The 18,469-nt window shown below is 36.3% G+C and overlaps 1 protein-coding gene across 4 annotated transcripts in view; it reads left to right on the top strand.

Annotated features, from left to right (window-relative positions):
- Positions 1-18,469, top strand: part of ROCK2 (Rho associated coiled-coil containing protein kinase 2) — a 133,919-nt gene that overhangs the window by 83,767 nt on the left and 31,683 nt on the right. For all 4 annotated transcript variants that reach the window (XM_040496087.1, XM_040496086.1, XM_040496084.1 and 1 more), the window contains exons 6-17: positions 3,964-4,108; positions 5,970-6,108; positions 9,906-9,997; positions 10,785-10,944; positions 12,922-12,982; positions 13,579-13,590; positions 14,884-14,963; positions 15,119-15,167; positions 15,762-15,897; positions 16,004-16,095; positions 16,335-16,581; positions 16,940-17,046. In XM_040496087.1, the coding sequence (XP_040352021.1) occupies positions 3,964-4,108; positions 5,970-6,108; positions 9,906-9,997; positions 10,785-10,944; positions 12,922-12,982; positions 13,579-13,590; positions 14,884-14,963; positions 15,119-15,167; positions 15,762-15,897; positions 16,004-16,095; positions 16,335-16,581; positions 16,940-17,046 (1,320 nt within the window). The remainder of the gene's footprint in view (positions 1-3,963; positions 4,109-5,969; positions 6,109-9,905; positions 9,998-10,784; positions 10,945-12,921; positions 12,983-13,578; positions 13,591-14,883; positions 14,964-15,118; positions 15,168-15,761; positions 15,898-16,003; positions 16,096-16,334; positions 16,582-16,939; positions 17,047-18,469) is intronic.

Genomic DNA, 18,469 nt, shown 5'->3' with positions numbered 1-18,469 from the left:
TCTTTCTTTCTTTCTTTCTTTCTTTCTTTCTTTCTTTCTTTCTTTCTCTTTAAAAAAAAATTTTTTTTTAATGTTTATTTTTTGAGAGACATAGAGAACCAATTGGGGAGGGACAGAGAGAGAAGAAGACATAGAATCTGAAGCAGGCTCTGGGCTCCGAGCTGTCAGCACAGAGCCCAATGTGGGGCTTGAACTCAAACTGTGAGATTATGACCTGAGCCGAAGTCGGATGCTTAACTGATTGAGCCACCCACGCGCCCCATCATACAAAGCTTCTTATGATGACATGATCCCTTCCACTTTTCACCCTCATTCTCTATCATTTGACCTTTTGTACCTTATGGTTCAGGGGTCTTAAATTACGTTTAGTTGTTTTTTATGCCATGAAATCGATAATTTCATGATTCCTGGCCTTCATATATGATGTTGAATACAGTTTACTTGGCAGATGCCTACTCATACCTTGAAACTCACTCCAGAGTTTTCTTATCTTGCAAAAGCTCCTCAGGTTACTCCTATGTCCTTTGGACACACCTCCTTTTTGGAACATTTTCTTCTTTTTTGGCAGTGTAAGTCGAAGACTTGTCTTGTATTTTCTCTGTCTCAGCTCTGGAATCAGCTGCTTCTCTAAGAAGCTCAGATTTCTTTTATTCAAGAATGGGATTTAGAGGGGCGGCTGGGTGGCTCAGTCAGTCGATTGAGTGTCTGACTCTTGGTTTCGGCTCAGGTCACGATCTCGCAGTTCGTGGGTTCGAGCCCCATGTCGGGCTGTCTGCTGGCAGTGCAAACCCTGCTGGCGATTCTCTCTTTCTCCTTCTCTGCCCCTCCTCTACCCCATGCTGTCTCTCAAAATAAATAAATAAAACTTAACAACAAAAAGAATGGTATTTAGAAATCAGTATTTGGGCGCTCGATGTGCTTCTTGCCCCTGGAGTGTCATTATTTCTAGGCCTGGTCAGCAGACACGTGTATACCAAATAGACTATATGTGCTAATCCACATGCACACACATTCGTATTTAATTCTGTACTTCTGGGTCTGTATATATAGGCTACTAAAAGTTCTGAGTTCATACTGATAATTCTGATTCTTGTCCTACACCGCAGGGTTCATTCGCATCCTCCTCCTTTCTGTTTGATAATTGCTGTTTCAGTCAATGAGAAACCTGGCTCTCATTGTCTACGCTATATTTACCTACTTGTTCACCTCTAGGATACACTTAAAATTATTTCAGAATTACCAATTCCTACCTCTGTGACAAACAGATTTATTAATTAGAATGTATTATTTTTTGTGCAGTTCCTTTTGTGTTTAGCCTTATAGCATATGTTAAAGATACTGTTTTCCAAAGTTACTTAGGTCATTTCTTTTATCCTTACCCCATTTATTGTGGTTATGTTGTTAATGTACAAAACAGGTTCATTTCTTACTATATGTATTCCATTTAGTGTACCTCCCTCACACACATCCTGGTTGATATTAATTGTTTATTTATAGTTTTTAAGATGTGTGAAACATTTCCCTGGTTTTAAGATTAAAACTGCACAACTGCATGCTCAGAGAAGGATCCCTGCCTCCTTACTCCTACTCCCCACTCCCTTCCTTCTTTGCACCCTGTTCTCTCACCCACCACCCCATAGGTAAACCAGGTCTTTTTAGTTTCTGGTGTGTCCTTCCTGTATTTCTTCAGAATACGTTAAGAGACTTGTCATAAATGTGTATTCTGTGCTCATATAATATGAGAACTTCTCCAGGAGATAATTTTAAAATATCTTTCCCAAATGTTTTTTAAAAAAAATTTCAACCTCCAATATGCTGGTCAGAAACTATGGTTGGAATATTTTTCCAAAAGCAGAGTGCTATTAACTCAGTTCTTTAGTCCTGTGAAAGTATTCTGCAAGTGATTGTTGAACTTGGTCTCCATCTTACCTTTCCTGTCTTCATTGTTGTGAAGCTTTACTGTTCGCTGATTGGGACTTTACTGCATTTCTTGAATTTGCTTTATATGACGTCATTCTTGTTTCTTTACTTTTGCTCTTTTTCTGCCCTAGCTGTCATGTCGTGGGCCCTCCTTTCAAGCCTGACTTGCCCAAGCCTTTACAGCCTAACTTTATGCCAGTTACTTTTGTGTCTTACCCTTTCCTCTCCTTCCTCTAAACCTTTGAATGCTAACTAATTTTTTTTTTTAAGTCTAATTTCTGGGGCACCTGAGTGATTCGGTTGGGTGGCCAACTTTTGATTTTGGCTGAGGTCATGATCTCACAGTTTGTGGAATTGAGCCCTGCCTCAGGTTCCACCCGGGCTGATAGTGCAGGGCCTACTTGGGATTCTCTCCCTCCCCCTCCCCCCCCTCTCTCAAATAGAAAATAAATAAATAAATAAATAAATAAATAAATAAATAAATAAATCTCTTAATGTTTCCTCTAGTAGAAGTTTAGGATAGTCCATGATAAAAATTGATTTTATGCTCTGCATTTTGAAGTCAGGTACTGATTTTTTCATCTTTTATCCTAAGTACTGATCCATACAAATTATCACCCTCATAATTTGCCCCATTATTTTCAGAACTTTTATTTTATTTGTATTCAAACTAAAATGGCTTTTATGCTCTATTTGCTGTGTTCTTGGGAAAGTAAAATGATTGAATTGTGGGGCACCTGGGTGGCGCAGTTGGTTAAGTGTCCGACTTCAGCCAGGTCACGATCTCGCGGTCTGTGAGTTCGAGCCCCGTGTCAGGCTCTGGGCTGATGGCTCAGAGCCTGGAGCCTGTTTCCGATTCTGTGTCTCCCTCTCTCTCTGCCCCTCCCCCATTCATGCTCTGTCTCTCTCTGTCCCAAAAATAAATAAACGTTGAAAAAAAAAATTAAAAAAAAAAAGATTGAATTGTTGCTAATATGAGGAATGAAAATATTGTTTTTGAAATTAATTTCCTATGATTAACATATTTTATTGCTATTAAATACATTTACATAAGTCATATTTATAAAATACATGGAACTTCCTTTTCCCAAAGAAAAGTCATAATACTTAGTATGGGGGAATTTATGTAGCTTCCTTATGAGCAGCGTGGGTGACATACTTTTCACTGGGCGGGGAAAGGAAATGGAGGGCATTTAAATTCATCTATAAAATCTTAGCAGGTTTGGACAGAGCTAAAGGTGAATGAGTATTTAGTGTTATATTGTTATACTGATTTAATTTTACAGCCCACACACATATACAAACATACACACATATATATGCTACAACACGCACACACGTACTTGTATTTATGATAGTTCTTGTCCTTGTCAAAAAGACATCAGATAGGGAGTATCTTATTACACACCAAAACTAAACACAGATAATGGTGTTTTTATCATTTTGTCAAATAACCTTCGTGCCACAGCTCTGTATTTCTAAATATGCAGCTTGGTGGTATAGCTTTCAAACTGTTAAGATCTTTTAATTTAAACATTAGATCTATTTCCCCATTGTTTTTTTCTTAATAATAAGAACCGTATTTATCCAGCCTCCAAACTAGGCTCTTTGTAATCTTAAATACTGCCGGTTCCTTTGAAAATACCAAAGCTTCCTAATTCTTTTCTCCAGGTTAGTGCCTTAAGATCACGTTTTGTACTTCCTTGTAACTGCCCTCCTAACTAATTAGTAGTGTAAGAAAAAGTAACAAAAGGTGTTGATTTGCAAGGAATTCCCATGCAGTGTACCACTTTTTACTTCTTTCATTGATGAAGCCTCCTGTATTTTAGAGTTGAAAAGTTACCCTTGATTTCCCGTAATCCTGACACTTCTAAGCATTTCGTGATACATTTACCTCCTGTCCTCCTAAAGCTATATCAGCAATGAAGCTCTATTGGTAGCAATTTGTAGCCACTATGTATATAATAATAAATGAGTTAGTTGCATTTATGTGTCTATGGTTTTACATACAACTGCTTTTCTTGATCTCTGCTCTCTACCCAGACAGGCATGGTGCATTGTGATACAGCAGTTGGAACACCTGATTATATTTCACCTGAGGTTCTCAAATCACAAGGGGGTGATGGTTACTATGGGCGAGAATGTGATTGGTGGTCTGTGGGTGTTTTCCTTTTTGAGATGCTGGTGGGTAAGTAAATATTTTAACTTGTTCTGTTTTTAAAAACCCACCTGATGCCACTTTAGTTTTAAGTGAAGAATTTGAAAATATGAGGAAATTAATTGTGTGCTGTGGAAAGAAGTAGAATTTTTTTAAAATGTGGAATTAGTTTTATCAGTTATGACAGGTTGTTACTGGAAAATTAAAACCAAGCCTTGTACTGACACAGTGATTTAGTGGATTATAAAAGGAATTAAAAGTATACTGCTGGAAATAATCTTTCAGTAGACCTTTTTGTATGAAGACAGTGTTAGAATAAGAAGCAAGTATACAACTGCAGTGGGCCTCCAGTCCAAGATTTTCTTGACCAAGTATTTGTTGTAAATATTTTAAATGTAAAGCTGTTAATATTTGTTTCAATAATAATAGAGGATTAAAAGTACTCTTTAGTTTATGTAATTATGTTACCTAATTGATTCTTGTCAACTGTGTTTCTTCTGTTGTATTTATCTGTGGTTAGTAAATCTAGTAAAATCGTTAATAGTTATTGACCTATTTGACTATCAAGATAAAAATATTTTATAATAGTATTTCATTCTCAGAAAACTCAGAGGCATATTTAATAATTTCTTTCACTGTGACCAAATCAAAATTTGAAAGGCTCATGTAGTCCAAAACTTTTTTTATATCATCACTTTCATTCTTAAGATTTCTGATTCCAAAGTACTGGGGTCACAAAAATATCTTGTGGCTAAGGAAGCCAATGACTGAATCATCTGGCTTGGGGATGAGGGCAGATATAGCTAAATCTACTTTCTGGGGCAAGTGTGATAAGGCTGATAACATTATATGAAATAACTTCAGAGTTGAAAATATATTTTTAGAAATTGAAGAATTTATTTTCTAGAGGATGTCCCTAAAAAAATTGATAGCAGAAAATCTGTGAAATCTGTGGGATAGTTGAGTATGATTATTACTGAAAAAAAAATGAGAATATTTTGGTAAGTCTCAAATTTAAATAATAATTAGCCATGGACCGTTTTTGTGGCCTAAGTTGCCTTCTCTTGGTGACCATCTTGTGTATGTAGTACTGATCTTGCTATGCTTAAACTCATGTTATTGTATGACCTACGTTGTCTTGGGCCTTTGTTATTGAAGTGCATCCCTTTATTTATTTTATTTATTTTTTATTACTATTTTTTAATGTTTATTTATTATTGAGAGACAGGGAGAGAGACAGCATGAGCATGGGAGGGGCAGAGACAGGAGAACACACAGAATCCGAAGCAGGCTCCAGGCTCTGAGCTGTCAGCACAGAGCCCGATGCGGGGCTCGAACTCACCAACTGTGAGATCATGACCTGAGCCGAAGTCGGATGCTCAACTGACTGAGCCACCCAGGCGCCCCACCATTGCTTTATATGCAGAGTGTGTTCCCTGATAGCTGTCCATTCTCCCCACCTCTGGCCCAAACTGATGATACATTAGGTGCATTTTGTAATCTTTTGAAAGTAGAATATATTCTAGGATTTGCCTGAAGTCTTCTAGGGATTTAGAAAATAATGTACTTTGGAGGAACTCACATGACACCTTTGAAGGGACCATTTAAATTCCTGCTATTGTTTTCAACTCTGAGAGTTGAATTTAATGAGTTTGAATGACACTGATTTACAGTATTCTGAGCCTACTCTGGTGCCTGCCTGCTCAGGTTAGTTAGCACTGGACTTCATTTAAAGGACTCTATTGCAGTTAAAAATGGCCCTAGAAAAATCTTGAATTCATTTGTCCTTCCATGCACTTGACAAATTTAAAGTTAACATATTTAAATATTATGAAAAGTGTTTAATTTGCATTCTCTGTTACACTCTGTGTCTTCTTTCTTGGAATTCTAGGGGATACTCCATTTTATGCAGATTCACTTGTAGGAACATATAGCAAAATTATGGATCATAAAAACTCACTGTGTTTCCCAGAAGATGCAGAAATTTCTAAACATGCAAAGAATCTCATCTGTGCCTTCTTAACAGATAGGTAATATACATTGAATTTCTTTGTAGAGAACCCTTAACTTCTAAATTCCTAGAAACGAAAGCAGAGCTGTCTCTTATTTGCATACGAAATCTCGTTCTCTTTATCCAAATTGCATTTAATTCTGGGTGAGGCTTTTCCTACTGCTAGGCCTGGTGTTGGGTTACTCTCGTCGTTATGTGTGCGCAATCCCATTGAAATCTTAACTCTGACCTTAACCTTCGTGTCTAAAAAGAGAAAAATAGAACTTGGTAAGATAATGTATTTGAAAGAAATAAGGCTTATGTTATTCACATTTTATCCTTAAAAGTAATTAAGCCATAGGACTCTTATTTGTACATCTTTTGAGAGAAGGGTGTTTTGTGCAGATACATACTTGACTGGTTATAATCTCAAAAGCTGTTTGTATTTGACTTGGGAGTGCCCCCTTCCCAGCCCTTCTATATTTGCATTTGAATATGAGTAAGTCTGCCTGGGAAATTCGATATTTTTTTAAAACAAAATGGGTGAACAGTGTTGTGAAAACCTGCCTCAAAAGGAGAAGATAGAAACTCTTTGGAGTTTCTTCCTTGGCCTTTCTATTTAATTCTTTTAGATTTGTGGTAAGAGTCATTCTATCAAAGGGCAACATTTATAACCGGTGTGTGCACTTCAGTCCAAACTTGACACACTAGCATTATGATCTTAAGGAAATTATTTTACTTTGGGGGGAAATAATTTTACTTACCCATAAATGATGGGGTCAGATTCAATCAATGATAGCTGAGGGCATTTTGAGCTCAAAAGTGCTGTGATTTCTCAGCAAACCATATTGATTGTTAGCCAGTTGCTGTTACAAGGAGTCCTGCAGTGACTGTCCTCATGTATTCATGTCTTTGCATGTATTCTGGAGGATAAGATCTTAAAGGTAGAATTCTAGGATACACACTTTAAAATGAGTTGATGTTGCAGTCCCTATCAAAATAACACCAGCATTCTTCACAGAGCTAGAACAAACAATTCTAAAATTTGTATGGAACCAGAAAAGACCCCAAATAGCTAAAGCAATCTTGAAAAAGAAAACCAAAGCTGGAGGCATCACAATTCCCGACTTCAAGCTATATTACAAAGCTGTAATCATCAAGACAGTATGGTACTGGCACAAGAACAGACACTGAGATCAATGGAACAGAATAGAGAACCCAGAAATGGACCCACAAACATATGGCTCACTAATCTTTGACAAAGCAGGAAAGATTATCCAATAGAATAAAGACAGTCTCTTCAGCAAATGGTGGTGGAAACACTGGACAGCAACATGCAGAGAAATGAACCTGGACCACTTTCTTACACCATATACAAAAATAAACTCAAAATGGATGAAAGACCTCAATGTAAGAAGCCATCAAAATCCTCAAGGAGAAAGCAGGGAAAAACCTCTTCGGCTTCGGCCACAGCAACTTCTTACTCAGTATGTCTCCGGAGACCAGGGAAGCAAAAGCAAAAATGAACTATTAGGACCATCAAAATAAAAAGCTTTTGCACAAGGAAGGAAACAATTAGCAAAACTAAAAGGCAGTTGATAGAATGGGAGAAGATATTTGCAAATCATATATCAGCTGAAGGGTTATTACTCAAAATCTATAAAGAACTTATCAAACTCAACACCCCAAAAAACAAATAATCCAGTGAAGAAATGGGCAAAAGACATGAATAGACACCTCTCCAAAGAAGACATCCAGGTGGCCAACCAACACATGAAAAAATGCTCCACATCACTCATCGTCAGGGAAATACAAATTGAAACCACAATGAGATACCACCTCACACCTATCAGAATGGCTAACAACTCAGGCAACAACAGATGTTGGCGAGGATGTGGAGAGAGAGGATCTCTTGTGCACTGCTGGTGGGAATGCAAATTGGTGCAGCCATTCTGGAAAACAGTATGGAGGTTCCTCAAAAAATTAAAAATAGAACTGCCTACAACCCAGCAATTGCACTACTGGGTATCTATCCATGGAATACAGGTGTGCTGTTTCAAAGGGGCACATGCACCCCAATGTTTATAGCAGCACGATCAACAATAGCCAAAGGATGGAAAGAGCCCAAATGTCCATCAATGGATGAATGGATAAAGAAGATGTGGTCTATATGTACAATGGAGTATGACTCGGCAATCAAAGAGGATGAAATCTTGCCATTTGCAACTACGTGGATGGAACTAGAGGGTATTATGCTAAGCAAAATTAGAGAAAGACAAATATCATATGACTTTCCCTCATAATGAAGAATTTAAGATACAAAACTGATGAACATAAGGGAAGGGACAAAAATAATATAAAAACAGGGAGGGGGACAAAACATAAGAGACTCTTAAATATAGGGAACAGAGGGTTGCTGGAGGGATTGTGAGGGGAGATGGACTAAATGGGAAAGGGACATTAAGGAATCTACTCCTGAAATCACTGTTGTACTATATGCTAACTAACTTGGATGGTAATTAAAAAATTAATTAAAATGAGTTGATGTTGCAAAATTGACACCCAGAGAAGTCACATCAGGGTGTATATCCGTTGATTATAGTTACTTCTTCATTCTCATCAAACTGAATATCATGATTTTATTTCCATCTGAAGCATTGTTAGTTTTTCTCATTAGAGAGGTTAGTCATTTTAAATATGTTTATCAATTACAACATTTGTTAATATCTGATTACCAATCCATGCTGATAAACTCAGAACAGATCCTGTATAGTGTTTGATTTGGGACTAGATGGGTTGATGAGGATGACCATAATTTGTGCTGAAAGGTATAATATAAAACAGGATATATAGCACATGTTAACGAAAGGAGTACCATTCATGAGAAATTTGCCTGAACAATTTATTGCAGAGTGGTGGTGCAGTCCAAGGAATGATTGTAGATGGAGAAAAAATATTTTCAATTTCTTTTCCATTATTGAAAAGAATTTAATGCCCTCATTGTGCTAGCAGTACTTCCCTCTAAAGTTTACAGGTTTTTTTTTTTTGTTTCTATTAAACATAGCTCCAGGGGCATATATTAAAAAAAAAGATGCTTTTTATGTCCATACAATCTTCATTGAAGACTCAAAAGGTCAAAGAATGAAATTGTTCATCAGAGTTAATACTGATAGCTTCTAGCAATGTGTGAATTCTTTTTAAGAAATTTTTAAAATAACATTTTTATTAGAGAGGCTTTGAATAACTTCTGTATCAAAGTTAGACCTGTGTTCATTTTCCATCATGAAGTTGGTCATGCAGTTTTGGCCCATGCAGATGAATATTTTTACTTGAAAGCCTCATGTGTACTTTTGTTTGATACAAACTACAGAGGGAAATACATTTCCTTTTCCATGGCATTTACTATACAGTCCTTTTAATCTAGAGAGATCATATATTATAAAATTGGCATTGCTTGTTTTTGAAAAACATTTAAGCTTGAAACTTTTGATAAAGATATCTCGGGGCGCCTGGGTGGCTCAGTCGGTTAAGCGGCCGACTTCAGCTCGGGTCATGGTCTTGCGGTCCGAGAGTTCGAGCCCTGCGTCGGGCTCTGTGCTGACAGCTCAGAGCCTGGAGCCTGTTTCGGATTCCGTGTCTCCCTCTCTCTGACCCTCTCCTGTTCATGCTCTGTCTCTCCCTGTCTCAAAAATAAATAAAACGTTAAAAAAAATTTTTTTTTAAGATATCTCAAAGTCATTTGTGATCCTTATTTTGATCCTTGTCAAGATAAGAGTTATTTTTTTTTTGTTTTTTTCATAATCTTTTTATAATACAGTCTTAACTTGTATTGTTTAGGGAGGTACGACTTGGGAGAAATGGGGTAGAAGAAATCAAACAACATCCTTTCTTTAAGAATGATCAGTGGAATTGGGATAACATAAGAGAGAGTAAGTCAGTAACTTTAAATATTTCCATTCCATCACATTTTAAATCTCAAAAATTGATTCCTCTTTTGAATTAATAAGCATGTTTGATATTCTTAATGATACTACTTTTAAATTGGGAGGTTTCATTTCAAATTTGTTCTGTGGCAATATTCATAACTAAATTAATGTTCCTCAATATCTTAAACTAATTTGTATTTATTAGCAATATTTCTTAATACTTTTATAATAGATTTCTTAGTTTGGCACATTTTTTATGAATCGAAATAACTTTCAGAATCAGGGAAATAGCCTTGAATTTGAATGAGTTTGAATTAATAAATCACTATATGGAGAGCATACTTTGATGAATACTAGAATAAGCATAGTAATTCATTTTAACTTTATATATATTTGACATTAATTCATTTTAAGAGTAAGAAGTATTTTACTTACAGAGTATAAAAAGCCGAAGACTGAAGAATGTATGTGCAAGTTACTGCTGCTTTCAATTTTAGTACCTATAATAATACCATATTCCTCTCCTTGTTGAGTAGATTTATCTATAGATAAAGCTGATCTGATATAGTAATAAATAGTTAATAAGGTTTTCATTTTTTGAAATGATAAAATGTAAACCATGTTACCAAAATTTTCTATGGTAAATCATAATGTTATTGATTAGTTATATATTATTAATATGTCATGTGCTGGTATCACACAATCACATATTGTAATTGATATAAAAATCTGGGTGGCTAGTGTATATTTGGATTATGCATAAAACAATTCATTTCTTTTCTTCTAACAGCGGCAGCTCCTGTAGTACCTGAACTCAGCAGTGACATAGACAGCAGCAACTTTGATGACATCGAAGATGATAAAGGAGATGTAGAAACCTTCCCAATTCCTAAAGCTTTTGTGGGAAATCAGCTGCCTTTTATAGGATTTACCTACTATAGAGAAAATTTGTATGTGATTTGTTTGTTACATTTTTATTGCTTTCAAGATTGTGCTAGAAGAGTTGTCTTACTGTGATACTCTGGACTATAGAAGATGAAGTGCTCATTTGTTTTAAACTGAGTTTTTCAAAAGGACTATCAAAAGTTACTTTTCATTTAATTCCATTATTTCTGAATGTTGTGTTCAGTTACAAATGAATGCAAGGCACTGTTCTGTATTCTTTGGGGGATATAGACTAAGACCAAATACGTACTTTTGAAGGAACTTATCAACTGATGAGGGATATAAGAGAATAATATAGTTGTAATGAAGGGTAGAATGTGATATTTGCCTTATGAAAGGTACTGGGCCACCTGGGTGGCTCAGTCGGTTCAGCGTCTGACTTTGGCTCAGGTCATGATTTCATAGTTTGTGAGTTCGAGCCCAATCAGGCTTGCTGCTGTCACACAGAGCCAGCTTCGGATCTTCTGTCCCCCGCCCCCCGCTGTGCCTGCTGCTCCCCTGCTCTCTCTCTCTCTCTCCCTCTCTCTCATAAATAAATCTTGGGGCACCTGGGTTGCTCAGTCAGTTGAGCATCCAGCTTCAGCTCAGGCCATGATCTCACAGTTTGTGAGTTTGAGCCCTTCATTGGACTCTCTGGTGTCAGCACAGAACCTGCTTCACTTCAAATCCTCTGTACCCCTTTCTCTCTTTGCCCCTCCCCAGCTCACGCTCGCTCTCTCTCTCTCTCTCTCAAAAAAAAACAAAAAAACAAAACAAAACAAAAAAAACCATTAAAAAATACATACACTTAAAAAAGGAAAAAAAGAAAGGCACCAAAATATCTGAGGTGGTTCAAATAGAATGGTTCTGAAGAAAAATAAAAGTCACATCTTTGGGGTGAGGGTACAAAGTCAGGTAAGACCTCAGAGAAGGGGTGGCGTTTGTAAAAACAAGAAAGGGTTTTGAGTGGCCGAGATGTGGGGAGGTTAGGTGACAGTTGCGGGCAGGTGAACCATGGAAGCCAAAGTGTGGCGTGTTAGCACGCGTTGGGACAGAGTAGTGTGGTCCTAGGGCTCAAACACAAAGTGCTTATTGCTGTATTTTGATCATTTGGAAGACCTAATGAGATTGCGAGTGTTTTGCCTACAATCTCTCCTTGTAGCACAGAGCCTGGCACAAGACCAGTAAATACTGATTGACTGCAGTGAGTATTGGGTGTAAAGTTTAAAAACTGTTGGAGTTAAGCAGCAGGTGATTATTGTGTGCTATACTGAGGGACTTTTGACTTTGACAGGTAGCGAGGCATTAAAGACACTGGAGAAACATATTTGAGAAACTTGGTACTTCCATGTATGGAATGGTAGGGGTGACCAACCATTATGGTTTGCCCAGGACCGAGGGGCTTCCTGGGATGTGGCCAGGGACTTTCATGCTGAAACTGAGAAAATTCTAGGTAGACCAGGATGAGTTGGACACCCTGCCAACGGTAGTACTCTCAAAACTCTTGTCATGCTCACTGAGATGAGGATATGAGTGCCTAGAGAAACCCAAGCATATTTATAGGCAGTGAGGAAGGACCCAGTTAAAGTGAGATACTGATATTTAAATAGAAGTGATGACTTATGTATTAACACCTGGGAATCAAGAGATGTTATCTTTGAAAAGGAGGAGAGGGGTCTCTTTTCTAGAAGATATCTAGATAAGATAGTTATAGGAACTCAAAATGAGATGAAGAGGGGGAAGGTATAGGCCATATAGTGACTCCAGTCTCAACAATATTAAAGACTAGAACATCAGGTAAGAGTGGGGGGCAGAACAAGTGCAGCATTTTAAATTATTGAGAATGATATAAATGTCTAAAGGGGGAAAACAGTGCTTCATTTAAAATATGTTGAAGTAAAAAAGAGAAATCTTTGTGGTCGGAGTTTTGAGAATAATTTGGGGATATTAGAAAATGGATTAAAATGACATGCAAAGAATTTATCTCCTGTCTTTCCCTCTAGGTTATTAAGTGACTCTCCATCTTGCAGAGAAAATGATTCAATACAGTCAAGGAAAAATGAAGTATGTATAAATTTTTACTATTTAGTCACATGTTCGACTGATTTAGTAATATCCATGTGTTTAAAAAGTTCATTTGATGCTACTTTTTGAACCATTTTCTGGTGTTCTTTGTTGTAATACAGTTCACAAAACATTGAGATGATGGATTTATTTGACAGGTACTATTGTGGAAGATAGGTGGCTAGTAAAAAGATGAATTAAACATAGCTTTTAGGCATAGTTTTAATAGCAAAAAAGTGATAGGTTTATAAACATCTACAATCTCAGAAAATTTTATAATCTTAGTACTCTAAAAGAATATAGATAATAAGCTATCAGGGTACAGAAATTGTGGAGAAATTAATATTTTGAGTGGGAATGAATTCAAACAAAGGTTATTTTTATCAAACTAACAATATTTTGCGGCCTCTATAATTTGTAACCATACACAAAAGTAAACTGCGCACGCATACACGTTAATGAGGATGCTAACATTTTCTCCTTAAAATTTATAGAAAGTAAAAAAGATTGATTAGATAATTTTGGCGTGATTTATTTTAGGAATTTTATAAAGCATGCATACATTTTAAATTTCCTTTTTGTTTTGTTTTAAATAGGAAAGCCAAGAGGTATGTTGATGTCACTTATGTTGAAAAACTGAGAAAAACACATCCCTCTGACAATGTTTTGATAGAGCCATTTTCCACCTAGCATTTGGAGTGCTACATCTACTTAAGAGAGAAGTTTCCAGCCTTGTTTCTACCAAGTATTTCTTTTATTATTGCCCCTATGGTTTTATTGTTTAAGTATCTATTATGTTATTAAGGATATATAACTGATAGTAAGAATTTTGAATGAACAAGTGAAAACAAGCGTGATCAAATTATACTAATGTAATAATAGCCAAAAGTAGTTAAACATGACTTGTTCATTGGCCTGTGTGTTCTTATTAGGGGAAAAATGATAGTTTTGCTTAAGATGTATAAAATATTTAAGAAACCATGAGTTTCTTAAAGAAACCTAATCACTTGAAAGAATATTGGCCTTGGAATCTAATAGACTTGGATTGATTTTTGGCACAGCCACTTATTAGCTAAGCCATCTAGAGAGTTACTCACCTTTTTTGAGTTTCAGTTTCTTTATTGAGTACATACAACACTACCTACCACCTTTTTAGGGTTGTTGTTAGGGTTGATGAGACAGTATTTGTAAAGTGCCTAACATGGTACCTAAGGCATAAAAGGCACTCAAAAAGTTGAGCCCTTTATGAAGGTAATGATGCTCCAAAAATGGATTATTTAGTACGTAATATAATTGCAGTTGGTTTAAAGATCAACATTTCTGGCCTAGAAGAAGATGTAAAGCATGGCAAGGAAATGACTTATAATCAATTAGCCATCATTCCTGGAAGACTTACTGACCGTAACTCCTTATAGTAGTGTTCCTGGCACTGTGTAGAAATTCTCATTTTTAAGAGAAGTAAATTCTCATTTTTAAGAGAAGTAATGTATTTTTGAGCAAGTGCAGTTAAATATTCCAAATATTTGTTTCAGATATAGACCTTTTCATCTTGTAAGTACACTGTGTGACAGTATTTTTACATAAACAATCTGCAGAAGAACAGTGGAGCATATCAGAGGGTCTCCTTTATTCATAATGAATGAGAGACTTGGCGTCATAGAAGAATTCTGCCAAGATTAGAGCGTCTCACTCGTATATTTACGTCATGTTTACATACATAGAAAGCAAGAGATGGAGAATTTTTTCCTTATGTTGGTAAAAGCCACATTAAGAAGGTACAAAACTGTACTATTATAAAGGATCTTATATGAAGCTTAAAAAACAGCTTATCCTTGTCTTTAAGCCTCTCATATTTTAAATGTGACCAAAATTTATAATTATAGTTTCTTGTTTCCGGACAGATTCAGAAAAAACTATACACGTTAGAAGAACACCTTAGCACTGAGATACAAGCCAAAGAAGAATTAGAGCAGAAGTGCAAGTATGTTGTTTAGATGACGAAATGTTGTCTTTTAAAATTTAAGTTCAAACGTTTTACCAAAAAGGAAGAGTTATAAAGTAATCATATGATCATCTTGAATTTATACTAAGTAAATGTTTTTATTGTAAATCACTGTTTCTTTTGAAATCCTTTAGATCTGTTAATACTCGCCTTGAGAAGGTAGCAAAGGAGCTAGAAGAGGAGGTAAAGTTGCTGGGTGCTTTTCATTAATATTTTTGTTTGCTACAAGTTGTGATGCCTGCCTTCCCTGCAGAGAGTTGTCTGAGAACCATATTAACACCCATCTTGATACACAGTAAGACCCACCTTATGTTGCACTGGCGAACAGGTTACAGGATAACCTTGGTGATAAGCCTCATTTTGTTATGGGTGTGCAAACTTGAGTGAATTTAGAATGTGTAGATATTTCACGTAAAAAAATTTGCATTTGTGTCAATTACTTGGGTTAACAACAGAAAGTGACCATTGTTTCTTCTTTTAAATTTCTGTTCCTAACATTTCAGATCCATAGTTTATATTAAGTGAAGATGGTTCAGTGGTAATGGAAGTTACGGAACGTTTGACTTTCAGTAGTAAACCATTAACAGTCTGGTCTTAATACTTTAAGAGAGGTGTGCTATTTTGAAAGTAATGGAAAACGTTATTGTAAGTTTTAACAAAACAGCAGTTACAGCCTTTTTTAAAGTTCTTTTTTATCTGCTTGAAATACTAAAATAGTGTTTTCATTTGATTTTTATGCATACTTTCCTTTGATAGTAACTTTAAGCATTATTTCAGATTACCTTAAGGAAAAATGTGGAATCAGCATTAAGACAATTGGAAAGAGAAAAGGCACTTCTTCAGCACAAAAATGCAGAATATCAGCGGAAAGCTGATCATGAAGCAGACAAGAAACGAAATTTGGAAAACGATGGTTTGTGGCCTAGAATATTAAATACTTACCAAGAAAGTAGTTAAATGTGTATGTACGTGTGTGTTGTCGAAGCTTCCCACTGAAATGCTTTTTTTTTTTATCACAGTTAACAGTTTAAAGGATCAACTTGAAGATTTGAAAAAAAGGAATCAGAACTCTCAAATATCCACTGAGAAAGTAAATCAACTCCAGAGACAAGTAGGTCAATCTCCATTTGTAATAGGATATTGAATTTTCTTGATGATAACTTAGTAATACTAATTTTAATTGGGAATGTTACAGAAAGGCCTTTGCCTCTGATTTTAAAGGGAAATCATTAGGAAACTATTTTTAGGTTTGTTTCTTACTTTAGTTTGTAACACGCTGATAAACAGAAGTATTTTCATTATATACACTCGTGTTTGTTGTTGTCTGTTTGATTTTGAATGGAATAACAGCTGGATGAAACCAATGCTTTGCTGAGAACAGAATCTGATACTGCAGCCCGGTTAAGAAAAACCCAGGCAGAAAGTACAAAACAGATTCAGCAGCTGGAATCTAACAATAGAGATCTTCAAGATAAAAATTGTCTGCTGGAGACTGCCAAGTTAAAACTTGAAAAGGAATTTATCAATCTTCAGTCAGTTCTAGAATCTGAAAGGAGGGACCGAACCCACGGATCAGAGATAATTAATGACTTACAAGGTATTATAAAGTAGAGATTGCACCTGAATTCATCCTGATGATTTATATTTTGGAAATAACTTTAGATGATGGATGTATGTGCTGGAATAGCACATTTCTGAATATACTACTCTGTTATGTGAAGCATAACATATGGAATGCATTGATAGAAAATTTTATGAATAGAAGGTTTGCTTTCAAATAGTGTGAAATATTTTAAATTATCAAAAACCACCTCCCAAAGTGACGGTTTGGGTTCCAGTTGACTTAGCCATAAAGCACTCTACCAATAATTATAAAACTTCTCAAAATTTTTTATTCTTAATTTAACACATATATACTTTGTGGGCTTATTGTTTTTAAAATGTTGCAATTTTAGGTAGAATATCTGGCCTAGAAGAAGACTTAAAGAATGGCAAAATCTTATTAGCAAAAGTAGAGATGGAGAAGAGACAACTACAGGAGAGATTTACTGATTTGGAAAAGGTAAAACATGTTCAGCTTTATATTTTGTAGGAAAATGACAAAGAGTTTTAGATTGGAAAACTTAACTCTAAAATAAGGGGTATCGGTATGGTTTCAGTGGATGTTTCTCCCTAGGGACCCAAGGAAAACTTAGATTTTGACTACAACGTATCTTTATTTATTTATTTATTTATTTTTTTTCAACGTGTATTTATTTTTGGGACAGAGAGAGACAGAGCATGAACGGGGGAGGGGCAGAGAGAGAGGGAGACACAGAATCGGAAACAGGCTCCAGGCTCTGAGCCATCAGCCCAGAGCCTGACGTGGGGCTCGAACTCACGGACCGCGAGATCGTGACCTGGCTGAAGTCGGACGCTTAACCGACTGCGCCACCCAGGTGCCCCTACAACGTATCTTTAAAATGATAGAAAGTTACAATGGCTTTTGGCATTGAAAAGTTTTTCTTTAAAACTTCTGTAAGCCAGGGATGATTTTTAGGCTGTGTGCAGTTAAGGTGTTATTTTTGTTCACTTGTCCATTCTTTCAAGTATTTAATGTATCATCTGTGGTAGAAATATCAGGATGCAGTCTTTGCTTGCCTTTAACAGTCCCACAGTGGGGCCTCCTGGCTGTCTCAGACGGTAGAGCATGTGACTCTTGATCTCTAGGTCATGAGTTCAAGCCCCCACGTTGGACGTGGAGCCTACTTAAAAAAATAATAAATTAAAAAAAAACACAATCTAAGGAGTAGTACCTAAAGTCACTAATAAAGTACACAGATAATTCTAACACAGCGTGATAAACAGACCACTCGAAGAATAGACAGGGTATATTGGACGCACAGGACGAAGCCCTAATCTGACAGGGCAGGATTGGGTGGCAGGGTAAAGGCACATTCTGAGTTGGGCAGGACAGCAGGAGCAAAAGTATAAGATGGGAAATAGAAAAGGCATAGCTGGTTTATTTAACGCTAACTGCTCAATAGTTCTGGAGTATAGAGCAGGGGTCAACAGATTTTAATCTTTTAAGCAAAAGACAATGAATATTTTAGGCTTTGAGGGCCATATAATCTGTTGCAACTCAGCTCTGCTCCAATATATTTGTAAAGGAATGGGTGTAGCTGTGTTCCAGTGAAATTTTATAAAAATAGACATCAGGCCAAAATGCACCTGAAGACTGCAGTGTGGTTCTCATATCAAGTGTGAGGAATTCACTGACCAGAATGAGCTACAGCCCTAGGCATGAGCTAGATCATGTGAGAGTTTGAATATTCTGTTAAACTTAATTTCTCTAGGCAATGGACCCAGCCACTGAAGGGCTTTAAATTAGATGCTCTTTTTATTTTTTATTTTATTTATTTATTTATTTTTTTAATTTTTTTTTTCAACGTTCATTCATTTTTGGGACAGAGAGAGACAGAGCATGAACGGGGGAGGGGCAGAGA

This window comes from Herpailurus yagouaroundi, unplaced genomic scaffold (assembly GCF_014898765.1).
Source record: "Herpailurus yagouaroundi ecotype Mexico unplaced genomic scaffold, PumYag 188, whole genome shotgun sequence".
Lineage (NCBI taxonomy): Eukaryota > Metazoa > Chordata > Mammalia > Carnivora > Felidae > Herpailurus > Herpailurus yagouaroundi.
Note: the sequence above shows the minus strand (reverse complement) of the source record. Positions and strands in the feature narration are given on the sequence as shown.